Here is a 24051-nt window from a genome sequence, read left to right on the forward strand (position 1 = left end):
CAGTGCTTGGCCTCTACATCCTCAGGCCTAGAAACACCAGGGATTAGTGTGGCCTGATTCCAAGTCACAGCATCAGGAGGTGGGAGATGCCAACACCCCCCCCCACCTCCCACCCCTGCCTCAGGCACCTTGACAGGCAATGTCCTCACCACACTGGGCAGTGGTTCCACCATGTAGAGGTGCAGGTGGAGGCCCTGGCTCAAGGTTACAGCTCCCAAGATGGAAGAGGGCCCAGAGCAGAAGCTGTCTTCTTGGGCTAACACCCAGGTGCAGCCTGAGGCCAGGCTAGAGGGGGTGCAGGCAGGAGCAGAAATGTCAGGAATGCAGGACAGACCTGCAACAAAGGCTGCAGGCGTGGGCGGAGGCTTGGAACAATCCAGTCAAACCACAGTCTCCCTGGCCTGCAGCCCCACCTCCACCCTGCCTGCCAGGCCAGACTCCCCAGTAGGACAGGAGAGGCCCACTGGGCTCCCCCAGGGTCCTCACCTGGGAAGCAGTGAAGAAGCCACAGGCCATCTTCCACCAGTGCCACTCCTCTGCAGGGGCCCAGGACTCTAGCCGCTTGCTGTGGGATTCCCTTCCCCACATCACCAGGTTTCTGTGCTCTTCTGTTTTAATGGACACGGCATCTCACCAGATGGCTCTGCACACACTGAGCAGTACATCAGCATCTCACAGAAACACCAGAGAGAGGTTCACACATCTGATGCGTCAGAGGTGTATCTCAGGTGCAGTGCTGAGATGGTACAGGGCCAGGCAGGGCCTCAGCACCTGGCACAGCATCTGTCCATCCACAGCGAGGAGGTGGGGGCACTCCCTGCAGACACCCTCCAGGCGTGGAAGCCCAAAAGCCACAGCGTGAGGAAGAGGCATGGAAGACACTTAATAAGCACCAGCACTATGGAGACAGACCCCAGCCTCCCTGCCAGAGACAATCCCACGGGCAACAGGGGCTGAGAGCCAGAGGAACCTGGAGGGAGGTGGCTGCCCAGGCTCCAGGCATCCTGCATTAGGCCAAGCGGTCAAGACAGCTGGGCTTGCTGCTTGACACTCGTCCCCACAGGACAAAGCACTCTGGCCCATCCTTGTCCACTCTGGAGCCCAAGGGCAGTGGCATTGCAGGAGCCCATGTGCAGCCAGGTCCAGAGGCACCAGCCAGATGGGATGATTCCAGTTCCCATTTTCACCCAACTGCTCATGCACGGGACACAGGGACGAGACTCCAGGAAGAGACCAGAAACACATGACCACAAAAACGCTTTCCACGGCATCAGTCTTGATGTTGTTTCTTTTTTCTTTTGGTTCAAAAAAAAAAAAAAAAAAAACAGCAGGTTCGCAGGTAGATAAAACTGATAATATTAAAAATACAAACTTCACCTTTACAAATCAAAATGAAAAGGACAAAGAAACCACACACACACATTTCTGTTAATACAAGCAAAGCACAACATTTTACCAAAAATAAAGATTCTAGGTTCTGCCCCGACGCCACCGCAGTGGGGAGTCCGCGTCGGGAAGCCACTCTGCCGCAGGCACCAGGACAGCAATGGATGGCTCCCGTGGAGTCCTCTCAAAATGGCTTAAATGGAAAAATACGAAGTACGTGGGGCAAGGGGGAAACACAGGAAGCCAGAAGCATGTAGGAAATGATGCATAGGTGGGTATACCGCGTTTATTTTAATACATCTCATTAGTTTGCATCCTGCTAGGAAAAATACCGTCGCTCTGTCCTGACAGTTACAGCAGCCTCGTGTGTTATGGGCGTAAATGTCATCCAAGAGATAATTAAAAAAAAAAAAAGGAAAGAAAAAAAAAAAAAAAAAAAAAAGCTAGGCAAAGAGTAAAAAGGAAAGCTCCATCACTTTATGGTGTAAAAAAACCCACTTAAGGCTCCCGGGAGGGTCCCACAGACTCCAGTGCTGTGGCGAGGAGGCGTCCAGTGGTGGCTCCAAGGCCTGGCTTCCCCACGCCCGGCTCCGACTCCGGGAAAGCACCGCGGCCCAGACAGATCCACCCGCGAGCCCACTGCACTTCCACCCCGCGGGGCGGCCCTTCCGCCGACGGCTTGGATGTTTTTTGAGTCCGTTTTGTTTGTCGTGTTTTGTGGTTTGTTTTCTCTCTCTCTCTCTGACAAGGAAGCTTACAGTTTCTCCGAGTGCTACAATACTCGCTTTGCTGTCACACTGAACAAATGTACACTGTCTCTTTGTTCTCCAGAGTGCTCTTGGACACAGTTTTTCACGGAGGAGAACAAAGACCGCAGGCCGGCCATGAAGCACCGTACATAGTAGGTTCAGGAATGTAACACGCCATGTACATCCGTGTCCCAGGAGAGGGCTGCTGCCGATCCTCACCTCACATCTGCAGGGAGAGGGAAGACAGAGGCTCAGTGGTTGGGCCACCAGGCACGTATCACTGAGGCAGTTGACCCAATCAGGGGCACACACTGTGCAAGCCTTAGGATTTAAACCTGCCGTGAGATTTGAAGAATCAAATTTGCCACCTTAACCATGTTGCAATATCCTGAAAGAATCGGGACTAGGCTCACAGCATCTCACAGAAGAACATGTCTTGAGAGCAAACCCCATGCTCCCATGGTACAGATGGGGAAACTGAGGCCCAGAAGGGCTCTTTTGCCCTTCTCCCTGCCTTCCTTTCTTCCAGCATAGGTCCTGGACAGGTTCTAGAGCTCTGGCAATCATTTTGAGCCTGCAACTAGCTGAAAATAGATGGCACCAGCCCCAGACAGAGGGATCCCTGGGGCCAGACTGACCTATGCTGGGTTCTTTTGTTTTTGCTTTCAATGCTGGCTACGGAACCAGGGCCTTATGTACGCTAGGCAAGCGCTCTTATCCCTGAGCCACACCCCAGCCCCAGTCTACCTCGCTGCATCCTACATTCCAGCACCTGGTCCACCCGAAGCTGGAGCCTAAGTGCTCCTTGGCCCTGGCAGCTCCCTCTCACTGCAGGTGAATGGACCTCGGGGGGCAGGCAGAGAACCACCCCTTTGCCACACCCTGGGCTGCGGAGGCCCTGACTGAGCATTGCTGGGCTGCTTCAGGGATGCCAAGTGGGTGCTTTCCTCCCAAGGGGTCCTCACAAATGGGCCCAACCCACAGGCCTTCAGAGCCCCTTGGACTGGCAGACGTCCCCAGCCACATGGCCCAACAGGAGCCAGGGCTCTCAGACACACTATCTCTGAGGAATCTCCTCTAGTCTACAACAACTATTTGTCTTGGATGCCATAGAGGCCCACGTGCCAAGAGGAAGGGCCAGGCCAGTCGGGCTCTGGCCTCCTGAGCCAGACAGGCCAACCAGGGCCGGGAAGGCCCAGAGCTGCCCTCCTCCTCTGGGAGGCAACAGACCTCCAATGTCTCCCAGGACAGCCCGTGAGAAAGTAAGTCCTGGCTGACTCTCCAAAGGGCTGCCTTTGCCCTTCTTTCTCCCCGCGTTCCTTTTATCTTCCAGTCTGGAGTATTAATATGACTTCTGGAGCTTGAGCAGCCACTTGGGCCCAGGAGGTGGTTCTGGCACCCGGGACTGCCACACCTGCTTAGCTTTTCCCAAACTCTGAGAGTCAGAAACTTCTACCCTCTCTATCTGATGTTGCTGATGCACGGGAGCCAACAGCCCTGTACTTCCAGGGTCTGCTGGTCCGCCTTCAACAACCCATATCTGTATCCGGTTAGGCCTCAGTTTCCCCAGCTGCCAGTGGAGTGGGCAGGAGGTGGTCCCAGTGGGTAAACACGAGAGCCACCATGCTGCCCCAGCATCCCAAGCCCTTCCACTTGTGTGTGATACTCTGCAGCCCAATCAAGAAGAGCAAAGCCGAGGGAGGGGGAGCTGCACGGAGCCCACGCCCAGCAGACACCCAAGCACGCAGCCCGAGGCCCCGCGCCCGCCCCAGGGAAGCTGATTCGCTGCAGTGATCATCAGTGATCCTCGGTGGATCGGCCTCCCAGCCCTGCAGCATCCCAGCGCCCGGCGGCGGGGCCTACCTGGCTGGCGCTCTAGGTGGGTTTTAACCTCTTTCTTTTCCGTTTTTTACCTGACTCCCTACGCCTTCCTGTTAATGAAAGGGCAGGGACCGTGAGCGGAGCGGCCTGGAGGCTGTCGAGCAAAGCTGCAGCAATAAATACCTGAGGTGTTTATCTTTCTGAAAGAAGCTCGATCCGCCCTGGCACAGAGACACTTCCGCGTCCCCTCCTCTGCGCCCGGGCTGGCAAAAGAGCGGGTCACAACACCTCGCTGCTATTGGGCATGCTGCCCGGCATGGTGGAGGCCAGGACCCCATTGCAAGGCCGCAGCCATGTCCAGCGCCCCCCTTCCCATCTGCTCCTGCTGCCCACCTGAACAGGGGCTCTACAGCCAGGTTTCACCTGCCCACGCCCCAGCACCCCAGAGAAGCCAAGGAAGGACCCCATGAACCTCACTCAGGCTGAACCCTCTTCTCCAGCCAGTTCTGTGGCTCATCCTGTGCTCCCCAGGTGGCAGGTCTCCTCCCTGATGTCCCCAGAAGCCAGGCCTCCAGGAACCCCCAAGAGCAAGGCAGCAGCCACTTACCCGTCTCCTCTTCCCGGTGGTCTGGACTCAGGCTGGAGGGTGCGCACGCACACTCCAAGTGCTCCTCCAGCCTCACCTGGACCTCTTTCAACCGCGGCTTCTTCCTGACGTATTCCACCTTGGCCACCTGCCAAGACAGCAGAGCCACTGACACCTGGGGGCTGTGGACACCATGATGTGGGGCCTGGCAGTTTGGCCCTCCACAGGCGGAGGATGGAGAACAGCATGAACTTGACTTCCAACCTCCCTCCACCCTCCTCCCGGGCATCCTCCCTTGAGGTGGGAACAGGGGCCAGGTGAGAACAATCTTGGTCCCATTTTTGTTTAAAATAACCCAAAGGTTCATGTATGCCCAGGAGGTCTGTGGGCTGCACATGGCTCGGGGGGCTGGGAAGGCATCTGCTTCCATGTTTACCTGCACCAGGAATGTTTCCAAATATGTATTTTACTACTAGTGAGGAAAAAGAAGCCCTGGCTGGCTGGAGACAGAGCCCTGCCGCTGACCTGGGCTGGTGCTGGACCTCCTGCAGGGGAGTCTCTGGTTCCACCTGCCTATAGTCCTCTAAAGAGTTGACTGGACTCCAGAGGTCAGATGACCCACATGGTCCCAGCCACTGGCTGACTTCACACCAGGCCTGAGGCTCTCCTCAGGCTGAGAGAAGGCCTGCCCTTCTCAGAAACATAGGGCAGGAACCCCAGACTGCCACAGTGGCCACACGAGGTGGATCCAGGAGTGGGTGCAGGACCACGATTCAAGTGCAGATTGCTTAGAGGCCACCCAGAACCCAGCAGGAGCCCCCTCATTCATGAGCACCAGCCCCCAGCTCCCTGGGCACAGAACCACAGCATGGACCTGCCCCACAGCCCTCCCCAGGAGCTGCAGGAGGAAGCAGAGGGTCCTAGGCTCAACATCCAAGTGTTCAAAAATGGGGGACCAGAAGCCAATTCACAGTCCTACGGGACAGGCACTGTGCCCTGGACCACACACACTGGGTCACAGGAACACAGCTCTGCACCCATGTGCACATGTGAATAAATACACATGCCCACCATGAGAAACACACGTGCACAGAGTAAACACTCAGTCCATGACTGTGGGCAGTGCCCACCCAGTAACTCCGTTCACCCCAGCACGGATGAGGAGCCATCTGCCCAGAGAAGCAGTTCTCTCCTTGGGTCAAGTGCAAAGACCATCACTTATTTAGCCCTTTTGGTATATCATCTCAATGGCCAGAAAAGGAAACTGAGGCATGGGGAAGCCTCTTGCCCAAGATGGCCCCAAAAGCATGAGTGGCAGCCTGCCCCTAACCCCTGGGCAGCCCACCTGCCCCCGGAGCATAGGCTGGGGAGCAGCTCCAGCCCAGCCCTGCAGAGCCCTGCACACCCATCTGTGTCTACACTGGGAGGGCCCTCAGGGCTCACCTATTCCATCCCTCACTGTCCAGGGGAAAACGGGCTGGGAAGAGCAGGTTCACCTAGGCTACCCCTGGAGGTCAGGAGTGCCACACCTGGCACTGGCCACAGACGAACAAGGAGCTCCGTCCAGGGCCTTGGCTCTGCAGCAGTCAGGGGACAAGGAAGGGAAGGTTTCCCACATGTCTCCCAAGGAGCCTGGGGGCCAGGAACCAAGAGGACCCCAGTCAGAGGGGTTGGCCCTCTAGCGGGCTGGCAGCTGCCCACAGCTAAGCCAACCCTGAGGCTCTGGGAGCCAGACTCTGCTGAACCCTGCCGTGGCTGCCACCTCAGCTGTGTTAATGGTTAACCAGGAGTGCAAAGGGTGCCGGGTGCCTGGCGGGCGTGTGGACTGGCGTGGGCTGCCTCAGGTGTGAACACAGGCTGCCAGGTATGAGCTCAGACTACAGGGTGTGGCCAGGGGCCAGGGGTCAGCCCTGGAGGTTTCGCTACGTCAGGAGGTGGGAGAGATGCCCGCCTGGAGGCAGGTGTGCAGGACATGCCCTGGGCTTCCCAGCCAGGGTGTTCCACCAGGTACCTGCCTGCAGCGGCCTCAGCCAGCCTACACCTGCCCCTTTCCCAGGTCCACGGCCCAGGAGGAGGAGCCTAAGAGCTGTACTGTGCCCTCAGACACATAGGCCCCCGGCTATGAAATGGGGACATCTAGCTTAGCCACCCAGGGATAAGGTGAGGGATAAGATGCTCTTGCAGTAGTGCCCAGGACTGGGACAGAGCCTGCCCATGCCCCAAAATCAGCCCAGGCTCTGCTCCAAGAGGCCAGGTCTAGAGGCCCCCAGCGCTCCCACATGGCCCACTCTCCAGTCCTCGAGTTTCACATAGTAGTCTTGGCTGCCGGAGCAGAGCAGGGTCTCAGAGACCTTCCCTTTGAGGATGGGATAGTCCCCCTACAGATGAACAGCACCCAGCTATACCCCTGCTGTCCAGGAATCAGATTCCAAGTCTGTCTCCGTGCTAATCACTGGGGAGCCTACAGCACACAAAACTGGGCCCAGCAGCCTCCTCCCTCCCATGGGGCTCTGACCACAGACTCAAGTGGGTGGGTGCTCTGATACCTGCCACCCTGGCCTCTGCAGGGGACCAGAGAAGCAGGACAGGGCTATTAGAACCCTGGGGCCAGGCTCAGGCAAGGTGCTTATCTTGGTCTTGGCCCTGGCCCTGGCCCTCCAGGTGGTACAGCTTCTTTGGTCAACAGTAGCCTCACCTAGATCCCCCTGCAGGGTAGACACTAAGGCCTGGGCTCAGCCAAGATGGCCCAACAGGCCAACCCCCTTCCCCCAGGCCGGAAGCAGGCTTGCTCTTCTCCAGAGACAGGCGGGTGCCATGAGCAGGGTGGGCTCCCGGGACTCCAGCAATGCCACCAATGCCACCATCATGCTTCTCAGAGGGGAACAGATGGGGCTGCTCTGGTCTGGGGGCCCACTTTCTCTCCAGACAGCCCCATGTTTATCAGAGAAAAACAGCGATTTACGGTCGCACCTGCTCCTGGGTCCGTGAGGGTTCTGGCGGCCCCGCTACCTCTGTCTGGCCAGGAAATGGCTACATTTTTCTCCCAAGAACACGTTAGGAATATTAAATTCTCAAAAACCTTCTCCACAAAAGCAAATTCTCAAAATAGAGACTATGACATCCCGGGGACCCCCATTCAGGCCCCGGGGCCCCATGCAGCTCCCAGCTGGGGGTGTTGTACCCTCAGCACAGGGTCTACCCCCTCCTCTTTCTGGGACACATGGGCAGCACCTTCTCACACCCAACACCCTGACTCCCACTTCTTTCAAAGACATCCACTTACACCCACCCTGGTAAGCCACCAAGTTTCCCCAGTCACACTGTCACCCTCAGAGATATTCCCTGAGGGCTGGTCCTGATCATTCCGGAGCTTCGGGACAGGGCAGATACACACTACCACTTACTGAGCCCAGCACTGTGACCCTTACAGCAGGCACGAGCCCAGGATGGCCCATTTTAGAGAAGGAAATGCTACAGACAAGCCGGCAGCCCCGCTCAGGATCCCCAGGCTTCAAATCCCAGGACCTTCTGTTTTCTAGGGATGGAGGCCTAGACTTAGAAAGAACAGAACCCCAGTCCAGAGGTCATGTAGCCCCACCCCAGAGACCATGTGCCTGCCACTCAAATGGATATCTCTCCGAATCCAGAAAACCCCTGCTTAGCCAAACCCACACCGGGGCCCTGTGGGAGCAAGCCATGGGTCCACAGGCCCCGCGTGTGTCCGTCCCCAACCCAGGAGGGAGGCCAACACCAGACTTCACACTGGCATGAATGGAGCCCTGCCCAACCTGCTCCTAGGGCCCAACCTGGCATCTCAAACGCAGTGACTCCAGACTCCAGGGCTCACAGCCTGACAGGTACCATCACCCACTATGCTGACACTCAGCCTCTCCACGCCAGTGTCCCTCACACGGGGAAGGACGCTGGGATCCCTTTACCTGAGACCAAGGCTACTGCCATCACCCCTTCCCCAGAAGGACCTACTGGGAACTCCCCCCCAGAACACTGTTCTGGCCTCCACCAGGAAGGGAGGCCCATCCTGGGTGCCTAGTGAGCAGACACCTTCTGGAAGCCTGAGGTACTGCCAGCAGAGCCAGGCCCAGCCAGAGCCAGGTGATGACAGTGGGTGCTGCAGTGGAGATGAGCTGACGGAACCTATGCACTGATGCCACCAGACCCTGGCTCCTGAGACTGCCTTAAAAGGCACCAGCCTGAAGCTTTCCAGTGCAGCAGGAGCAGCTGCCAGTTCCGGCAGGGCCAGATCAGATGGCAGCTCAGAGCTGGAACCCACCCCTGACCTCACAGTGGCCCCACAGTGCAGGGCCAGGGGTGGACACTGCCAGGCGAAGTCCATCACACACTACTCACACTGGATCAGGACTTTGGGCCTCAGCTCTGTCTAGGCCAAACAACTGGGGCAGCTCTGTGGACCAGGCTTGTCCAACAGCATCCACATCAGCTTCCACACCCCTCTCCCAATCCCTGCAAAGGGGTCTGGAAGAAATGCTGACAATGTGATGCAGGACAGAGAAGCATGGCTGGAACCCCTGGTGGCCTCTGCCCAGGGCTGATGGTCAGTGGTAGCTTAGAATCCTTGCAGGTGCTAGGTCCACATTGAGGCCTCCTTTCCACACGTCCCCACAAGAGAGGAAAGACCAGCCCAGGTCCCACACAGTGGTCACAATACTTGAGTCTTTGAGCTGCTCCCATGGAAGTCACAGGGGACTGGCCATCAACCCCAGCAAGACCACCGGACACCTGGCCTGATTCACCAGCCCGGGCTGCACTGGGTGGCCATTCCCAGTCTTGCTGCCATCTGTATGACAAGGTGCTTAAAAATCTTCTGAAGACCATAAAGATTGGAGTTCCAGGTGGACAGGGCTGCCATAGGCCTCCGCAGCTCCAACTAGCCCTGCTAACCCCTTATCCACTCATACAAGTGCTTGGCTCCAAATGAGTCTGTATTGCAGGCCCACCTCCCTCTGTCCAGGTCATCTGCCTCAATTCCCAAATGGAGCAGGACAGGCCTTCTGCTTGGCTTCCACAACAGGCCTCCTGTTCCTGCTGACCTCTTTGTCTCTGCCAGAGCCCCCAGTGTCTGGGGCCAGATGTTCCCCTGCAGCCTTATGGGTGGGTAGGGGGAGAACCTTCCCCAAGAGGGAGCTTTGGAAGGGCCAGAATCCAGCTGTAAGACTCTGTCCCCTTAGGCTAACCACAACCCTATGGGCAGGTAAGAACCACATAGCCAAGGCATGACCCCTGCACAGTGCAGAGAAGGGGGCCTCTCTCAGGAAGGGCACCTCTGAGGGCACCAGGTCAAAAGACCTTGAACCCACCTGGTCACTCGGGACCAGAGAAGGAGCCATCACTACCTAGCTGTGAATGGACACTCTTTGTCCTCACCCCAGAGGAAACGTGGGGGGTCCCAGAGGCCAGAGGCCATAGGAATAGCCCAGTCCCTCAGTGCCCAGTGTCCACATGAGACATCTCACCTGGATCTGACCTACCCCTGTGCCCAGGAGAACAAGACAACAGGTGTCCCAGACTCTCAGGACTCTATGACCCCACCCCCACCTCCACCATACCACTGATAAGAGCCCTGAGGCCCAGGGAAAGGGCCAGGGTTCCACAAGGGATTGAGATGGCCTGGGCTAAGGAAGGGATCCCTGGCCACTAGAGCCTGGAGGACTGAGTCAGCCCCTACTGTCTGCCCTACAGACAGGAGAGTTCCCCAGACAAGCCCTGAGCCCAGGGAAACCCTTGGGCCCCTTAAGGGGAGTGCCAGCCTGGGAGATCCAGCAGTAAGATGTGGAATCTGCTCATTCTACTCCCAGGGCTCCATGAGGACCAAGTGCTGGAGATCACGATAAGTCTTAGCTAGTTGGGCATGGTGGCAATGCCTGTAATCCCAGTGGCTCGGAAGGCTAGGGCAGGAGTTCAAAGCCAGCCTCAGCAACTTAGGAAGGCCCTAAGCAACCCTGTCTCTAAATAAAATATAAAAAAGGACTGGGGATGTAGCTCAGTGGTTAAGCATCCCTGGGTTTAATCTCTGGTACAAAAAAAAAAAAAACAAACAACCAACGATAAGTCTCAGTCACAAGTCTAAGGCATCCCACCCTGAGTCTCAGACCTGGCAAGGGGAAGAAAGTACTTCCAAGCATTCCCTCCAGGGACAGAGTCACAGTACATGGTGGAATCTGAAATGGTTTCTTCCTAGTGTCAGAAATGGATTCCAACACTGCCCTAGAAATGAAACCTCAACCCTAATTCCAAGAATCCTTTTATCCAGGAAAAGTGGCCCTGCATTAAAAGCCTGGCTAAGCAGAAGTGGCCTGCTCTACTGATGGGAGCCATGCTTGGCAGGCCTGCCACACCCCAGCTTGGATCTGCTGGTCCTGAGGGTCATGCAGGACATAATGGTATCTCAACTAACTGGAACCAGTCTAGGGTATCCAGTCCCTGGATGGGAGCCCCAAAGACTCCAGCCTTAACTGGCCTCATAGGAGCCCAGAAACACCCAAGACACTTGCCCTCTAAAGTCCTTCGGAAGACAGAGGCCATGCCCAGACCCTGGCACAGAAAACCCTCCACCTGAGAGGGAGGCCAGTCACCCCAGTGTCACAGCCACTCAAACCTGCTGCACAGGGGGACACATGGGGCCAGACAGGCAGACCCAGACCCCACAGCCCTAAATCAGGCTGAAAGCTACCAGCCCCAATCCAGCTGCCCAGAGGAACTGAAGCAACAAAATCTGCCCCCAGGACTGAGGGGGTGAAAGAGAAACAGTAACATGTGAATCCCCCAGGGTTGACCCAGGGGTCACCATAGCTTGAGCCTGCCTAGGAGATGGCTGTGTAGCCAGCTGTGTGCTGGCCCTCAGTGACCACAGGCTGGTGCCAAGAATGCCAACCAGGTCACTGGGTCCTCACCCACTTCCACCTGGGCCTTCCCTAAGCTGCTTCTTATCCTCCACCACACAAGAGCACCCGGCAGCGAGAAGTGTTGGCGCACATCTGTAATCCCAGAGGCTGGGGAGGCTGAGGCAGGAGGATCACAAGTTCAAAGCCAGCCTCAGCAACTTAGCAAGGCCCTAAGCAACTAAGTGAGACCCTGTCTCAAAAATAAAAAGGACTAGGGATGTGGCTCACAGACAAAGTCCCTCTGGGTTCAGTACTCAATAAAGAAAAAAAAAGCACCAAGCAGACCACGTGCTGGACTGGTATGGTGGCTCACCTTGACACTCCGGTGGTGGACCCGGGAGGGCTGGCACTTGACACTGCTCGTGTTGCAGCAGCCGGTGCAGCGCTTCACCTCCACACACGGGGGCCAGATCAGGAAGTTGGCAGACGTGGGGTCCACCTGGCTCCGAGGTATCTCGTAAATGACCGTCCTGGTCTTGCAGACTGCAGGAATGGCTTCCTCTGCAGAGGCAAGATCGTGGTGAACACAGAGGCCCCTTCCATCTCTGTCAGCACAGCACAGCACAGCAAGTGTGCATGCCTTCCTGACCCCGCCTGGCCCCGTCCATCCTGAACGGGCCCAGCCAAGGAAGGAGCTGAGCCCACATCACTGATGCCCCCAGTGTAAGCTGGCACACCGGTCCCCAACAGCCACTCAGGAGCGAGGGGCAAGGTCAGGGCTGTGGGCAAAGGGAATGACCTGACCCCAAAGACCCAAAGAAAACCCTGGGCAGCCCCTGGGGAACAGCCTGGCCATGCTGGGCCTACCCCACACACAGCAGCCGAGGGGAAGGAGGGCAGCAGAACAGGCCCAGCAGCAACCCCCTACCACCTGGGGCCTAGCTCACAAAGGTCACCAAGAAGCCACCCAGCTGGCCCCCAGGGAGGAGGCAGCAGCCACTTCCTGCGCTGCTGTCCTCAGTACAGCCCACCCCAGCCCTAAGGATCTCATCTGCCTACCAGGTGTGAAGTCCTCATAGGACTCTGGGGTACATACCTTCCTCCCCAGATAACCCTTACTAGGCCACCCCCAGACACTCTCAAGGGGCCTAGACAGTCTCTGGGGCCACACACAGCCTGTTCCCTCTGCCCTCAGCAACACTGTGGGCTGATATAGACCCCTGGCCAAGAGCTGGGGAAGCTGGAAGCAGCTAGGGGCAGGAGGTCCAGTCCACCAAGCCAGCCAGGGAGAGGCTGGCACCGCCTAGGGTGCATGACCTATGTGCATCCTACAGCCCCCACACTCCAGGGCAAGCAGCCCCGTCTTCCGCAGGCTCTCAGGAAATAGATATGCCTGAACTGCAGTCAAAGGCTCTAACAAAGGGGCCAGCAGGGGAGCTAGCCAGTTCCTCCACCAGGTTCCTGTCCACAGGGTGAAGAGACCCCCGAGGGCCTCTAGACACACCAGGGAGGAGTAGGCATGAGAAGTCCCCAGGCCCTGGGCTCCACATACTGCTCTGGGTATTTGGGAGGAGCCGCTGTACACTTCCCACTCAAAGCTCCCCTCCAGGGAGAGGCCTTCCACCCACCCTCAGCCTGGACTAGGAATCCTGAGCACTGGATGCTGGGACTGGCTGGGGTCTGATCTGAGGGTGTGAAACCAGTAACTGCACCAATAACATCCCTTGCTCACAGCACCTAGAAAGCACCTACATACCACACCCAAAGGTGAAAGATATAAAAGTCTACCTTTTTGTGGGTGCCTGAGGCTCAGAGAGGGGATCCACTTGCCCAGAGTCACACAGCAATGAGCAGTCCTACAATAAGTGGCGGCACCCTCAGATGGAATGGGACTGAGTGGGTCACCCCCAACCCCAATAGCATAGGCCAGGCTCTACAGAAGACTTTTTCCCAAAGGAGGCCCGCCTGGAGCCCCAGAGATAAAGATGAGTGGGGCGGGGCCCTGGGGAAGGTGTCTCCAGAGGCCCCAAGCCTGGCATACCCGGCTGCACCCGTCTTGTGGCTAGAGGCCCAGAGCACTGGTGCTTCACATTAGGAACTGGAAATTAAGCTCCGCCACGTTTTCCAGCAAGGCCTCCACGTAGACAGGCCCCAACAAGACGGGGCACTTAAGGAATTTATGATGGCTCTCCTCTCCTGGAAACTCTTGGCCCGGACTAGGACTGCAGCGCAAGGCAGGCGGGAGACACCGCATGGAGGTGGAGGAGGGCGGCCTCCGAGAGGGCAGGAGGCCAGAGCTGGAGGAGCAGGCCCAGCCTTTGTCTCATGGCCAGCTCCTCCCACCCGCGCAGCTCCTGAACCCACCGATGCTCCTTTTCCTCCGAATGGGCACAGGCCGCTTCTCCTGCGCATGCTTGGTGGCATGGGCCCTGTGGGCTCTCAGGCTGGTTCCCAAGGCATCCTCGGCTCCTATGGGTAGAAAGAGAACATGGCGACAACTGTCCACGCTTGTGTGGCCTGCCCTGTGGGCCTGAAAGACAGGGTCCCCACTCGGGACAAAGGGCTCAGTCCAACCCTCCTAGTAAGCAGGCGAGGTCCCCTGGGCCCTCTCCTTCCACTCAGGGCTTTTCAGATGTGCAGTGAATGAAACACAACCAGGCCAAATAGTCCTGTCAATGCAGAGGTCCCCAAAATGCAGGGGAAAGCTGAGACCCTTTCAGGAAGGGGCTCCAGGTGGTCTCCCCGATGGCACCTTCTCCAGTGAAGCCACGCTGAGGGCTCAACCAGGCCAGAAAGTCCCTGAGGCCATCTAACCCAGAGCCAAGAGCCTGTACCGTCCAGCTGGGCCCATCTCCAGGCTCCACCACAGCCACAGAAATGAACTGAAAGATGGGGCTCCTGAGACTCGTGCTGGTGCTGAGTGGCCCCTGCCCCCATAAACCAATCCTAGATGAAGTGTCCTAACCTTGGAGGGGCATCAGAAGCAAGGCCAGACTGGGCTGTGAGCCAGCCTCCACTTGTTCCTGAAATAAGTCTGCCCTGAGGGCCAGAGGCCATGAGAAAACAGCAGAAGGGCACGGCACTCATGGAGTGTAAGTGAGGAGTGGCCCAAGACCTGAGGCAGGAGTCCTGGTGCCAGGCAGAGAAGGGAGGTGGTCTGCAGAAAGCCATAGAGCAACAGCCCAGCACTAAGACCAAACCAAGAACCCCAACCCCACACAATACAGAGGCTCTGAGTCTCAGACCCTCCAATTTCTGGGACTGAGGAAGGACACAGCCCTACCACCTGTCTTGTGGACAGACCAGCCCAACACCACCCATACCTGGATACAGTTGGTACTATGACTGGGTCCTCCAGATGCAGCAGGAAGTCCCAGGGCATGTGTCCAACAGCCAGGACTCTCTAAGACTTGCTGGGTCCCATCTTGCAGCCTCCTCCCCTCTCTAGCTCAAGGGATCCCCCGCTTCCCAGGTAGGAGCCCACCCCAGTGCAGGACACGCAGCCTAAGGCTGCTGTCTGCCCAATCCATCCAAGCATCCACAGCCAATAGCAGAAACCCTGGCCTCCTCCTCTTCCCTGAGATGTCTGGAACCTGCACAATTAAAATGAGAACCAAAAACCTTGCATAAGGTATGAATGTCCAAGATGAAGGCTGAGCAGAGCCCAACTTTTGACTTAAAATGACTCAATGTTCCAAAGCTACTGATTTTTTTTTTTTGAGACCCAAAATAAGATCAGAACATAACTACTCATGCAATAAGAATTTCCCATCAACCAATTGTTACAAGGAGCACTTTTTCATGAAAAAGTGACATTGTGAGTCACGTCCTGGTGGTGCCCATCTTGCCATGGCCAAATGGAAAAGGTCCATCTAAGCTTCTGGAGACTCAAGAAGGACACCAACAATCTAACACCTTACTACCATCGTGCTGGCTCAACTGCTTCCCTAGGGTCTTAACCTTTATGGTTATACAGTAGGCTTTATCAGTCTTTCACCCCCCGAGGAAACCTAGGCCCCAAAAAGTGGAACAAGACAAGGACAAACGGCTAGTGAAACGACCCTCGGGACCAGTGGCTCAGACTCCCACCCCAGGCCCCTTGGTCCAGTTTAATGCACTGAGAGAATTTCAGTCCTCAAAGCTCAGTGCTGTGGATGTGCTATGTATGTATTAGAGATAAGCAAGTGCAAGCTGCTCCTACTCAGACAAGCCGGTCCTCTATTCCTCAATCAAGATGGGGGGTCACAAAAGCAGACCCTTGTTCAGGGGATGCAGTCAAATGATTTATGCTCTTGGCAGGAATTCAGATGAGATCTCTCACAGCCCCGCACAAATCATCCCCTGAAACCACTCTCAGGACAGTTCGCCAAGCTGTTTCCCTTTGGTCTTCGATGAAGGTGTCCACAAGATGACACATGGCAACTTACAAGATAGAGACTCCTCCTGCCCTGTCCTGGTCAGGTCTTAATGGCCAGGACAGGGATGTTTGTGTATCAGTTACTCAATGACCCATGGGCATCCAGCTAGACCACTCTGTAGAACAAAGCTCAGCTGCCACACCACTAGCCACAAAGGCCCCAAACTCTATGGCTGCTGATCACTGAAAGACACATACAAATCCCCTCATACTGTACACTGTGGAATACACCCAGCTCCAGTGACATTCTGGGCCAGGAACACCACAGCCTCTGGAGGTTTCGCCACACCAGGGATAAAATATCAGGTTGAAAGCAGTTTTCTCATCTGTAAAATGGGGGTAATTGGCCCATTGGATGTGTTACCTGCCTGTCACAAAGCTCCACCCACTCAAGGTGGGGACCAGACACTCAAAGCCCCCCTGCTCGAAGTACTGCATAATTACCCTGGAGGGACCTATCACCAAGAGTCCTCCTAGAGACCACCCCCTGGGGAAACCCACAACAGGTAGTCAAACTGGGCATCTCCCATCACCTGGCCTTTTCTCGCCCACCCAAGCTTTCTAAATGGCTCTTGCCAGACCAGGGTACCCCTAACAGGCCAGATGTACCTCTGAGTAGACCTAAAGGGGAGGCCAGGGCCCAGCGGGCAGCCTCTCAGGAGACCTGGCCCCCAGGGCTGCCTACAACCTCCAGCAAATCCCCTCAGTCAGGAAGAGGGGGGATGGGGGCCAGGAGAACCCTACAAGTTCAGGAGCCAACAGGCCATTCCTGTCCTCTGATCAGAATAGACTCTTCTGCTTCCAGACTGGGAGAGGGGATGTAGAGATACTTTGGAGTTTTTGTCACAAAGAGTCCCCACCCCAGGTCAACACTGGGGAGCAAGATGGTTTCCAGAGGTCCTCATTTCACTCTCACAGTTTTTCCCAGGCACTCCGAGAATCCTATTCAGACCCAAATGTCTAACAGGTGGACAGGAGCATATGACCCACCCCTGCATTCCCCAGGGCAGAAGGGAGAGGCAGTCCCCCTTTTATAGAGGCAATTTGAAAACCGCCTGAGGACTATCTGTGCACCCTGGCTTTTTCCTTTGGATTCTCCTAAAGAGGCTCTAGCCCAGAAGCCCCCAGGTCAGGAATTCCATCCTCAAACCCCACAGAGCTGCAATGCTAAAAGTGTTAATGGGTGGGGGTGGGGTGGGGTAGGCGGGGCTGCAGAGACCAGCATAAGAATGGCCCCAGCAGAAAGTGAATGGCCCATTTCCATGCCACATCCAATGACTGACCTACAGGAGGTCCAGCCCAACAAGGTCTCACTCCCACAAGCCAAGAGAGCAAAGCCCTGGAACCTTCTCACAGAGGCAGTCTCCAAGCCTCCAAATCCACCAGGGACCAGTGAATATTTCCCCAATTTCTCAAACCAAACTCTTCGCCCCCAGCTTGCACATCAAGGGACTGGGTCAAAATCCCCTGGCCCAACTGTGATCTCTAAGTGAAATCCTACCCCACTCCTGATAAGGATCAGGAGAAGGATTTCCTGGGTCAAGAAACTACAGAAACCAGCCGCCTTGTTAGAAAATGGTTTTGGCATGGAATGAAAACAGTTTGGGCTTCTCCACCATCATAATTAGGTACAAATTTCCAAATGACTAGACCATGTGATTCTACTTAATTCCCCCACCCACCCCCCTTTTCAGAGTAGCTGCAGTGAGAAAAATCTTCATTTCACTTAAAATTCTTCACTTTGGCTGCCTTTCACTCCTCTTCTTGACAAGTTCATCTCAGGCCTTTTTAAAAAACCAGTCAGTAGGTTTTCCCGCTTGAGTACCTCCCTAGTTAACTCGGGAAGGCGTTCCAAAGTGTTAATTTTGAAAATGGCGCCACGACGACCCAGAGGAAACCTGGTCCTCCAACACGGGGCTATCTCTCCAGTCCTCGGGGAACACAGTCCCCAGCACCACCACTGCCCCCACTGCAGAGACCCCTTTAACTCTTGCAACCTTGGATCTAGTCCACCCTGCAACCAGACCTTCAAAACTCCACATTTACAAATAAACTGTTTTCTTAAGTGGCTGGGCTCCAGACTCCTGGAGTGAGCCCCCAAAATAGCCCCAAGCACATGTGTCCTAGGCGTGCCTTTTTATTGGGTCGCGAAAAGAGAGAGACACTGGCCTCCAGCAGTCACAGAGGCCCAGCCCGGGAAAAAGCGCAGCACCAGCGCGCAGGGCTTACTAAGCGGCCCTGGCCCGACAGGCTCCGTGCCCCTCAGGGTCTAGCCAGGTGGCCGGCGGGCCAGGCGCACCAGCCAGGGCTTTGCCCACCCCGATCAGTCCCGCGCTCCGCAGCCCGCACACCTGGCGGCCGCGCCGGCGCCCTCTCCGCGGCTGAACTTCTCATGACACGCGGCGTTTTCCTTAACTGCGAAAACAATCCCCCCGCGAGCAAGCAGCCCTCGGCCGCCGCTGGGAGAGAAAGTGGCGACTGGAGGAGAAACGCCTGACTCATGCGCCTGGGCGTTTATGGCCGAGGAATGGATTCTGACCTTTCGGTGCGCTTCGGAGCGGCGCCCGGCCCGGCCGCGCGGGGGGCGGCTCCGCGCAGACTCCCCGCCCGCCACCCGCGCCCTCCCCGCGCCAAGGGCAGGGGCGCGATTTACCTACGGAGTCTATCTCCAGGAGTCGCTGGAGGTCGCGGATGCTGTGGATCTCACTACGGGCCAGCCGCTCGATCAGCTCGCGGGGGATCTCAGCTTCCTGCAAGCAGACCACACGGTCAGCGCCCGCGGCGCGCGTCCAGCAGTCCAAGGCCTCCTGCCAGGCCCGAGGGGCTGCAGCACGGCAGCCCACACGGATCCCGCCGGGGCCGTGGAGTGGAGTCCGAGACGAGGGTGGGGTGGCTGAGTTCCCAAGTTCTCCGCCCCCATCCTTGTCTGCCCTTTGCAAAAAGAGGCCCCCACCGCCACCTTTACTGCTGGAACAAAAGCCCCCACACTCCAGCCTTCGCCTGGGGTGTCAGTTACAGGTCTGGGGGAGGCGAGGGGGCCGCGGAGTTTCTGGTTTAATAGTGAAATCCACATCTAGAAAAAGCGAGTCGAAATGCGTCACGGATCGACGACGAAAGTCGCGGCAGCTCTAACACTTTAATCTAGCCAGGGGCTTAAATTTCACGCCCTGGAATCCCGGGCCGAGTTCTTGGAGAAGAGGGTCTCCCCTCACCACACGCGCGCGCGCGCGCGCGCGCTCGCCCCACCCGACTCCGGCCCAGCCGCGGCCCTAGCGCCGACTAGGACGCCCAAATCCAGCGGCGGCGGGAGAGGCGAGGGTTAAATATCCACCTCCGGCTCTCGGGTCGCTGCCCAGCCCACCCCCACCATTCGGCCTCCCCCACTCTCCCTCCCGGTGTTTACAGGGAGTCGGGGGTCGCTGGGGGGCTCAAGCACTAAGTTCCCACGACAGAGGCTGTGGAAAGTCATTCATCACGGCAAAGCTCCTAGGGACTCAGGGGCGGGGGGTGGGGACGCCAGCGGTGGGAGGGCGCGGGCGCCTGGCCCGGCCCCAGCTGCCTCGCTCAGCCACCTGTAAGCAGGGCCCCGAGCGGGCCGGACTGCACGGGCCCTGTGCCCGGCGGGGCTTGGGGATTGTGAACCCGGGGCTGCGACTCGGCGATGCCCACCCTGCCCAGCCTGGGGCTTCCGCTGCAGCCGCCTCTACCTGTTTACTAGCCACCCAGCTTCCCTCTCAAGGCTCCACCGGCTCACACACACCCACTTCTTTGCTGCCCGCACCCCGTTACTGCATTGCCCGCCACGACCCGGCTACCCCTCCCCGAAGACGCGCCCGCGCCCCCCGAACTTTCTCCCCACTCTGCACCTCGCCGCTCCGCCGTCCCTTCCAGGCAGAGCGACGCAACACGCTGTAGACTCACTAGACACACTTGGGCATGGCAGAAAATAGACCCAGTTGGGAAAATTTTTAAATTGACCAGTCTAGTACAAATCAAAATGCTTTCTGCAGAGTCTGGGGCGCCCGGTCCCGCGGGGGGCGTGCGCCGGGGGAACCAGAGAGGGGACAGGGCGCGGGGGTGGCACCCACCTCGGCCAGGGCATGGGCGAGGTATCCGCAGCCGAGGAGCAGTAGGCAAGCCCAGGTCCTCATCGCGTCCCGAGGCGCTGGCGGCTCGGCGGGGAGGCGAGGCCGCAGGGCGGGCGCTCCAGCCGGGCTCCTGTGGCGGTGAAATTCAGTACCATCCCTCAGGGAACGCGGCCCCGAGGAGGGTGGCGCGGAGAGCTGGGAGCAGGCGGAGCGCGCCCGGCGCGAGCAGTGAGTGCGGCGCCAGCGAGGAGGAGGAACAGGGAGAGCGCGCCTGCAGCGCCGGGAACCTCCTGGGCCGCCGAGTAGGGGGTGGGGACGGAAGGGGCGGAGGGCGGGGGCTGGGCTTCTTCCTTGGTGCGTTCCCGGTGCTGGCCGCCGCGCTAGCTCCCCGGCGCTGGCTTTAGGAGCGACCCGGCCGGTAATTCCGCATATTTGCGGGCATCGGCTCCGAGAGGGACCCCGGAGCGAGGCTGGGGCCGCTGCCGCACCACCGATCACCTGTCTGGACGCCCGGCCGAGCCCCGGCTGCCGGCTCGCGCTTTCCCTGCGGGCTGCGGGCAGCTCTGGCGCCCACCGCCGGCCCGCGCTTGCCTCTGTCCTCCTCTGATGCCGCCGCCCGGCCGGGCACAGCGCGGCCCAGCACGGCGCGGCCCGGAGGCCTGCGTGCGCCCCGCCGCGGCGCGCCCTCGGCTACGGCGCTGCGCTCCGCCCTCCGCCGGCAGAGAACGGGCAGCTCCCGCGGCCGCGCCGCCTGGCAGCCGCCGACCGCCCGGGGCCTCGCTGCGCCGCCCGCGCGGGCCTGAGGGCGGGCGCAGGGCCGAGTCGGCGCCGCTGCCGCCGCCGCAGCAGCAGCAGCAGCCGCGGGGAGAGAGGGAGGAGGAGGGCGGCGCAGGCAGGTCCGGCTCGCCGGAGTTCTGCGGGCTCTGCAGGGCGCGCGTGTGGAGCCGGCCGGCAGCGGGGAGGGGGTTATAGCGCCGCCGCCGCGCCCCTCCCCCGCCCCCGCCCCCCGCCTCCCGCGAATTCCGGGCCCCGGACCCGCACCTCGGAAGCGTGCGGGGGTCCTGCGGCCGGGCAGGGCCCGGCCGCCACCGCTACTGCAGTGAGCACACTCGCGTTCACGCAGGCAGCTAAATCCATCAAAGCCCCGCGCCCGGCTCCAAGCACAGGCGGCAGGGTTCCCCACGCGCCCCTCCCTCGAGCTTGCCCACCCTCCAGTGCCAGCTGCAATCCTGCGGCACCGGGCGGGGAGGGGAGGAGGCCGCCGCAGAAGCGCCGCCGCCGCCGCCGCCGGCTCGCCTCTCTCGGGCCCCAGCAGCAGCAGAGGGCAGCGCCCAGAGCTGCTGCGCCAAAAAGGGCACGAGAGCCAGCCCGGCCCCCGCCCCAGCGCTCGGCCGCTTTCCACCGTCTGGATCCAGGGCCCCTGCCTTCCCCTTTCCATAAAAGGAGGGGGAGTGAGTCTCCAGGGAGAGGTGGGGCTGGTTTAAGGGCGCGTCTGGGGCACTCACCTGGCGGCTGCCACGCGCCCCCGCCCAGGATCCGAAGCCTGGGCACCTGAATGAGGAACCTCCACCCACATTTCGAGGTTGGAACAAACCCAGGTCAGGGAGGGGTCTGCCTGCCTCATCCCTCTCTTGTGACCCCCGCGTTCCCCCGGGTTCCCACTCCCTCGCGGAAGGCCGGGCTGCACCCTGAGCCGGGAACTGAGAGAGTGGAAAGAAGAGAAAGGAGACGCTCGTGAGGAGCACCTGGGTTGTGCGTCGCAAGCCGCGGGGCGCACAGAGCGCCACCTCCGGTCAAGGCTCAGCACAGGGAGCGACGCGGGGGAGCGACGCGAGCAGACGAGGTCTGAGAGGGGCTGGACCGCTCCCCCGCGGCGAAAGAGCTGGCGTGCCCGGGCGCGGTGGATACCGATGGTCTAGACCAAGTGGGGTTGGACCCGGACGGCAGCATCAGATGCCTGCCAGTGTCCCTCCCTCGAGGGGGCGTACTTCTCAGGTACTAGGGCTGGGGGGTGGCGGCCCTTGGAGACCCCGAAGGTAGACGACTTAGGCTGGAAAGTAAGAGACGCCCGGTGGGTGAGGGGCAGCCCAGAATTCTGCCGGCCCCAAACATCACCCCCATCCTGTAGATGAGCCGTGCCTCCGGTGGCAGCCTCTCCCTCTGGACTCGCAGGGGAGGTGCGCAGCCCCGCGGGCGGCTTCCGTATTTCAAAGTCTGAGTCGAGAGGGTCTTTGGGGGCGCGCACATTCACCCAAATACCTGGAGGGCAGGGACTCTCCCGGCGTTTCTGCGGCGTCAAAATAGCGCTTTCTCGGGTCTCCACGAGCCCGCAACCCTCCACCCTCACCGCGACCTCGCCAGGTGATCAGGAAAACAGAACAAGGGAAAACTTGGACACGTTGAGAAGCCCTGAAAATCAGGCCTGGTCCCTCCTGGTGAAACCTTCTGCGACTTTGGAGAGGCAACCTACTGGCGATGGTTTCTGGATGGTTTCTGGAAGGTGGCCAAAAGCACACTGCCTGGACCCAGGTCAAACCCTCACCTTCTTATCCTGGGAGCTGTGCGCATCGTGTCCCGCCGAGCCCTGGGCTCCTCGAGGGCAAAGGGGATCCCAGGACACAACGTTGGGGTTCGAGGATCAGGTGTGACAGTGGGTGTGGGAATCCAGGTGGAAGGTCGCGTTGCATTTCGGAAGGGGTGCCGCACCCTCCGGGCCCCAACCCCCTCATGGAGGCCGCTGGTTACTAGGAATCCTTGGACGGGGGTTTCTCTCTGCTCCCTTATCCTCCTTGCACTTCGTGGGCGCCCAGCTGGAAATGAGGGCGGGGTGGGGGGTATCTGGGGACGCGGAAGGGGGCGCCCTGGGCTGGAGTCTGAGTGCGCTGGGGTCAGGGTGCACCACCCAGACGCAGGAGCTGCGGAGATCATGGAGCAGGTATCTCTCTAATCGCTGGCCGCTATTAAAAATAAAACCGCGACCCGTCGTCATAGCGACCACGACAACAGTGGCCGCCGCGCGGTGGCGAGAACTCGAGCGGCCGTGCGAGAGCCGCCTGGGGGACTCGGGCACACGCGCCCTGAACTCCCAAGGTACCGTGGTGCGAGACACGGGTTCCTACCCCGCCCCGTTCCTCTCCTCCATATCCTCAGAAAACAGGAGAAAGCCGACCCCTAGACGCCGGGTTTCTGAGACCTGGAGAAGGAGGCACCGCAGGACAAAACCAAAAGGCGGTGGGCTTGGGTGTGAACCATGTCCGGGCGGGGCGGGGCTCCTTGCCCTCCGCTGACTCCCGCTTCTTGGAACGCTAATTGTGCTCATTTCAACTCCCGGAGAAGGGAGGTGAGTGAGTAGGTGGGTTCCGGAGCTCCGCCGCGGGAGGAGACAGTGCAACCAGAGCCAGGCCGACGGGATTTTGTGCGCGGGGGCCGCAGCACCTGTCCCGCCAGCACTGTCGGTGGGAGTGGTCACATGCTTTCTTCTGGCTGGGAATCGAGTTTCACTTCCAGCCGCTATTAGGCGGTTCACACGGTTCACTGCAAACATTTGATAATGAGGCTAAATATACTTTAGAGTTGGAGGAGGCGTGGGCGGCCGCTGCCCAAGCGCGTGGGCGCGGCGCTCCAGGCTCTGCGGGGCATTCCCGCCCAGGCTCTGGAGACCCAGACGCCGACCCGAGGTACACTGCCAGCCTCCTGAGCAGTGAAGACGCGGCCCTACTCCGCCCCCACGACAACATGACCCCGGCTGCCGGCGCGCTTGCGGGAGGCTCTGAAGCGCCCGAAGTCAGCCAGAGTCTTGGACAGAAGAAGCGGTTGCAGCGAGGAGCTCGGGAGGATGGGGAGGAGGTGTGGGTGAGAAGAGCAGGTGCACCTGGCGGCCGGGGATGTCCGGTCGCCCCCGAGCTGGTGCTTCCGGGTCTATCTCGGGCATCCCTGGCGGGCCCCGACGTTCCCGTGGGCCCGTAATTATGGTGTCAGGTTCTCCAAGGAGGACGAGTGGGGGCGCAACCAGGGGACTGGCCGGTGTCTGCCGGTTGCTGGTTCCGTCCCGACACAATCCAAGACCAAAGGCACTCAAGAAAGGCAGGCAGGGCCTTGGTCCTTCCTCAGGTGGTACCTAGCAGGGGGTCCCCTCGGGCAGGGA

General features: G+C 59.1%; 1 protein-coding gene across 4 annotated transcripts; it reads right to left on the reverse strand.

The window, feature by feature from the left end:
- Positions 1–1647: 1647 nt before the first annotated feature.
- Positions 1648–22960, reverse strand: PDGFA (platelet derived growth factor subunit A). Of its 4 annotated transcripts, none has more exons than XM_079120947.1 (8): positions 22450–22960; positions 19908–20037; positions 18473–18569; positions 13767–13871; positions 11776–11963; positions 4564–4690; positions 3999–4066; positions 1648–2361 (listed from the first exon to the last, which is right to left on the reverse strand). In XM_079120947.1, the coding sequence occupies exons 1-7, from the start codon at positions 22833–22835 to the stop codon at positions 4011–4013; spliced, it is 1089 nt and encodes a 362-aa protein (XP_078977073.1). In that variant the 5' UTR covers positions 22836–22960; the 3' UTR covers positions 1648–2361; positions 3999–4010. The 4 variants fall into 4 exon arrangements, with proteins under 4 accessions (XP_078977073.1, XP_078977075.1, XP_078977076.1 ...); XM_079120949.1 differs by lacking the exon at positions 22450–22960 and adding an exon at positions 21413–22439; XM_079120950.1 differs by lacking the exon at positions 22450–22960 and adding an exon at positions 20949–21109.
- Positions 22961–24051: the final 1091 nt, after the last annotated feature.

The sequence above is a fragment of the Sciurus vulgaris genome (genome assembly GCF_902686455.1).
Source record: "Sciurus vulgaris genome assembly, chromosome: 18".
NCBI lineage: Eukaryota > Metazoa > Chordata > Mammalia > Rodentia > Sciuridae > Sciurus > Sciurus vulgaris.

Bases quoted from the DNA above. Each gene is read 5' to 3' on its own strand.
- PDGFA (XM_079120947.1), bottom strand. From the start codon at position 22,835: ATGATCTCCGCAGCTCCTGCGTCTGGGTGGTGCACCCTGACCCCAGCG. The intron at 20,038-22,449 runs GTGAGGGTTTGA...TCACCGCCACAG, and splicing joins ACAGCTCCCAGGATAAGAAG to GAGCCCGGCTGGAGCGCCCG. The intron at 18,570-19,907 runs GTGGGTGCCACC...GTCTGCTTGCAG, and splicing joins TCGCCCATGCCCTGGCCGAG to GAAGCTGAGATCCCCCGCGA.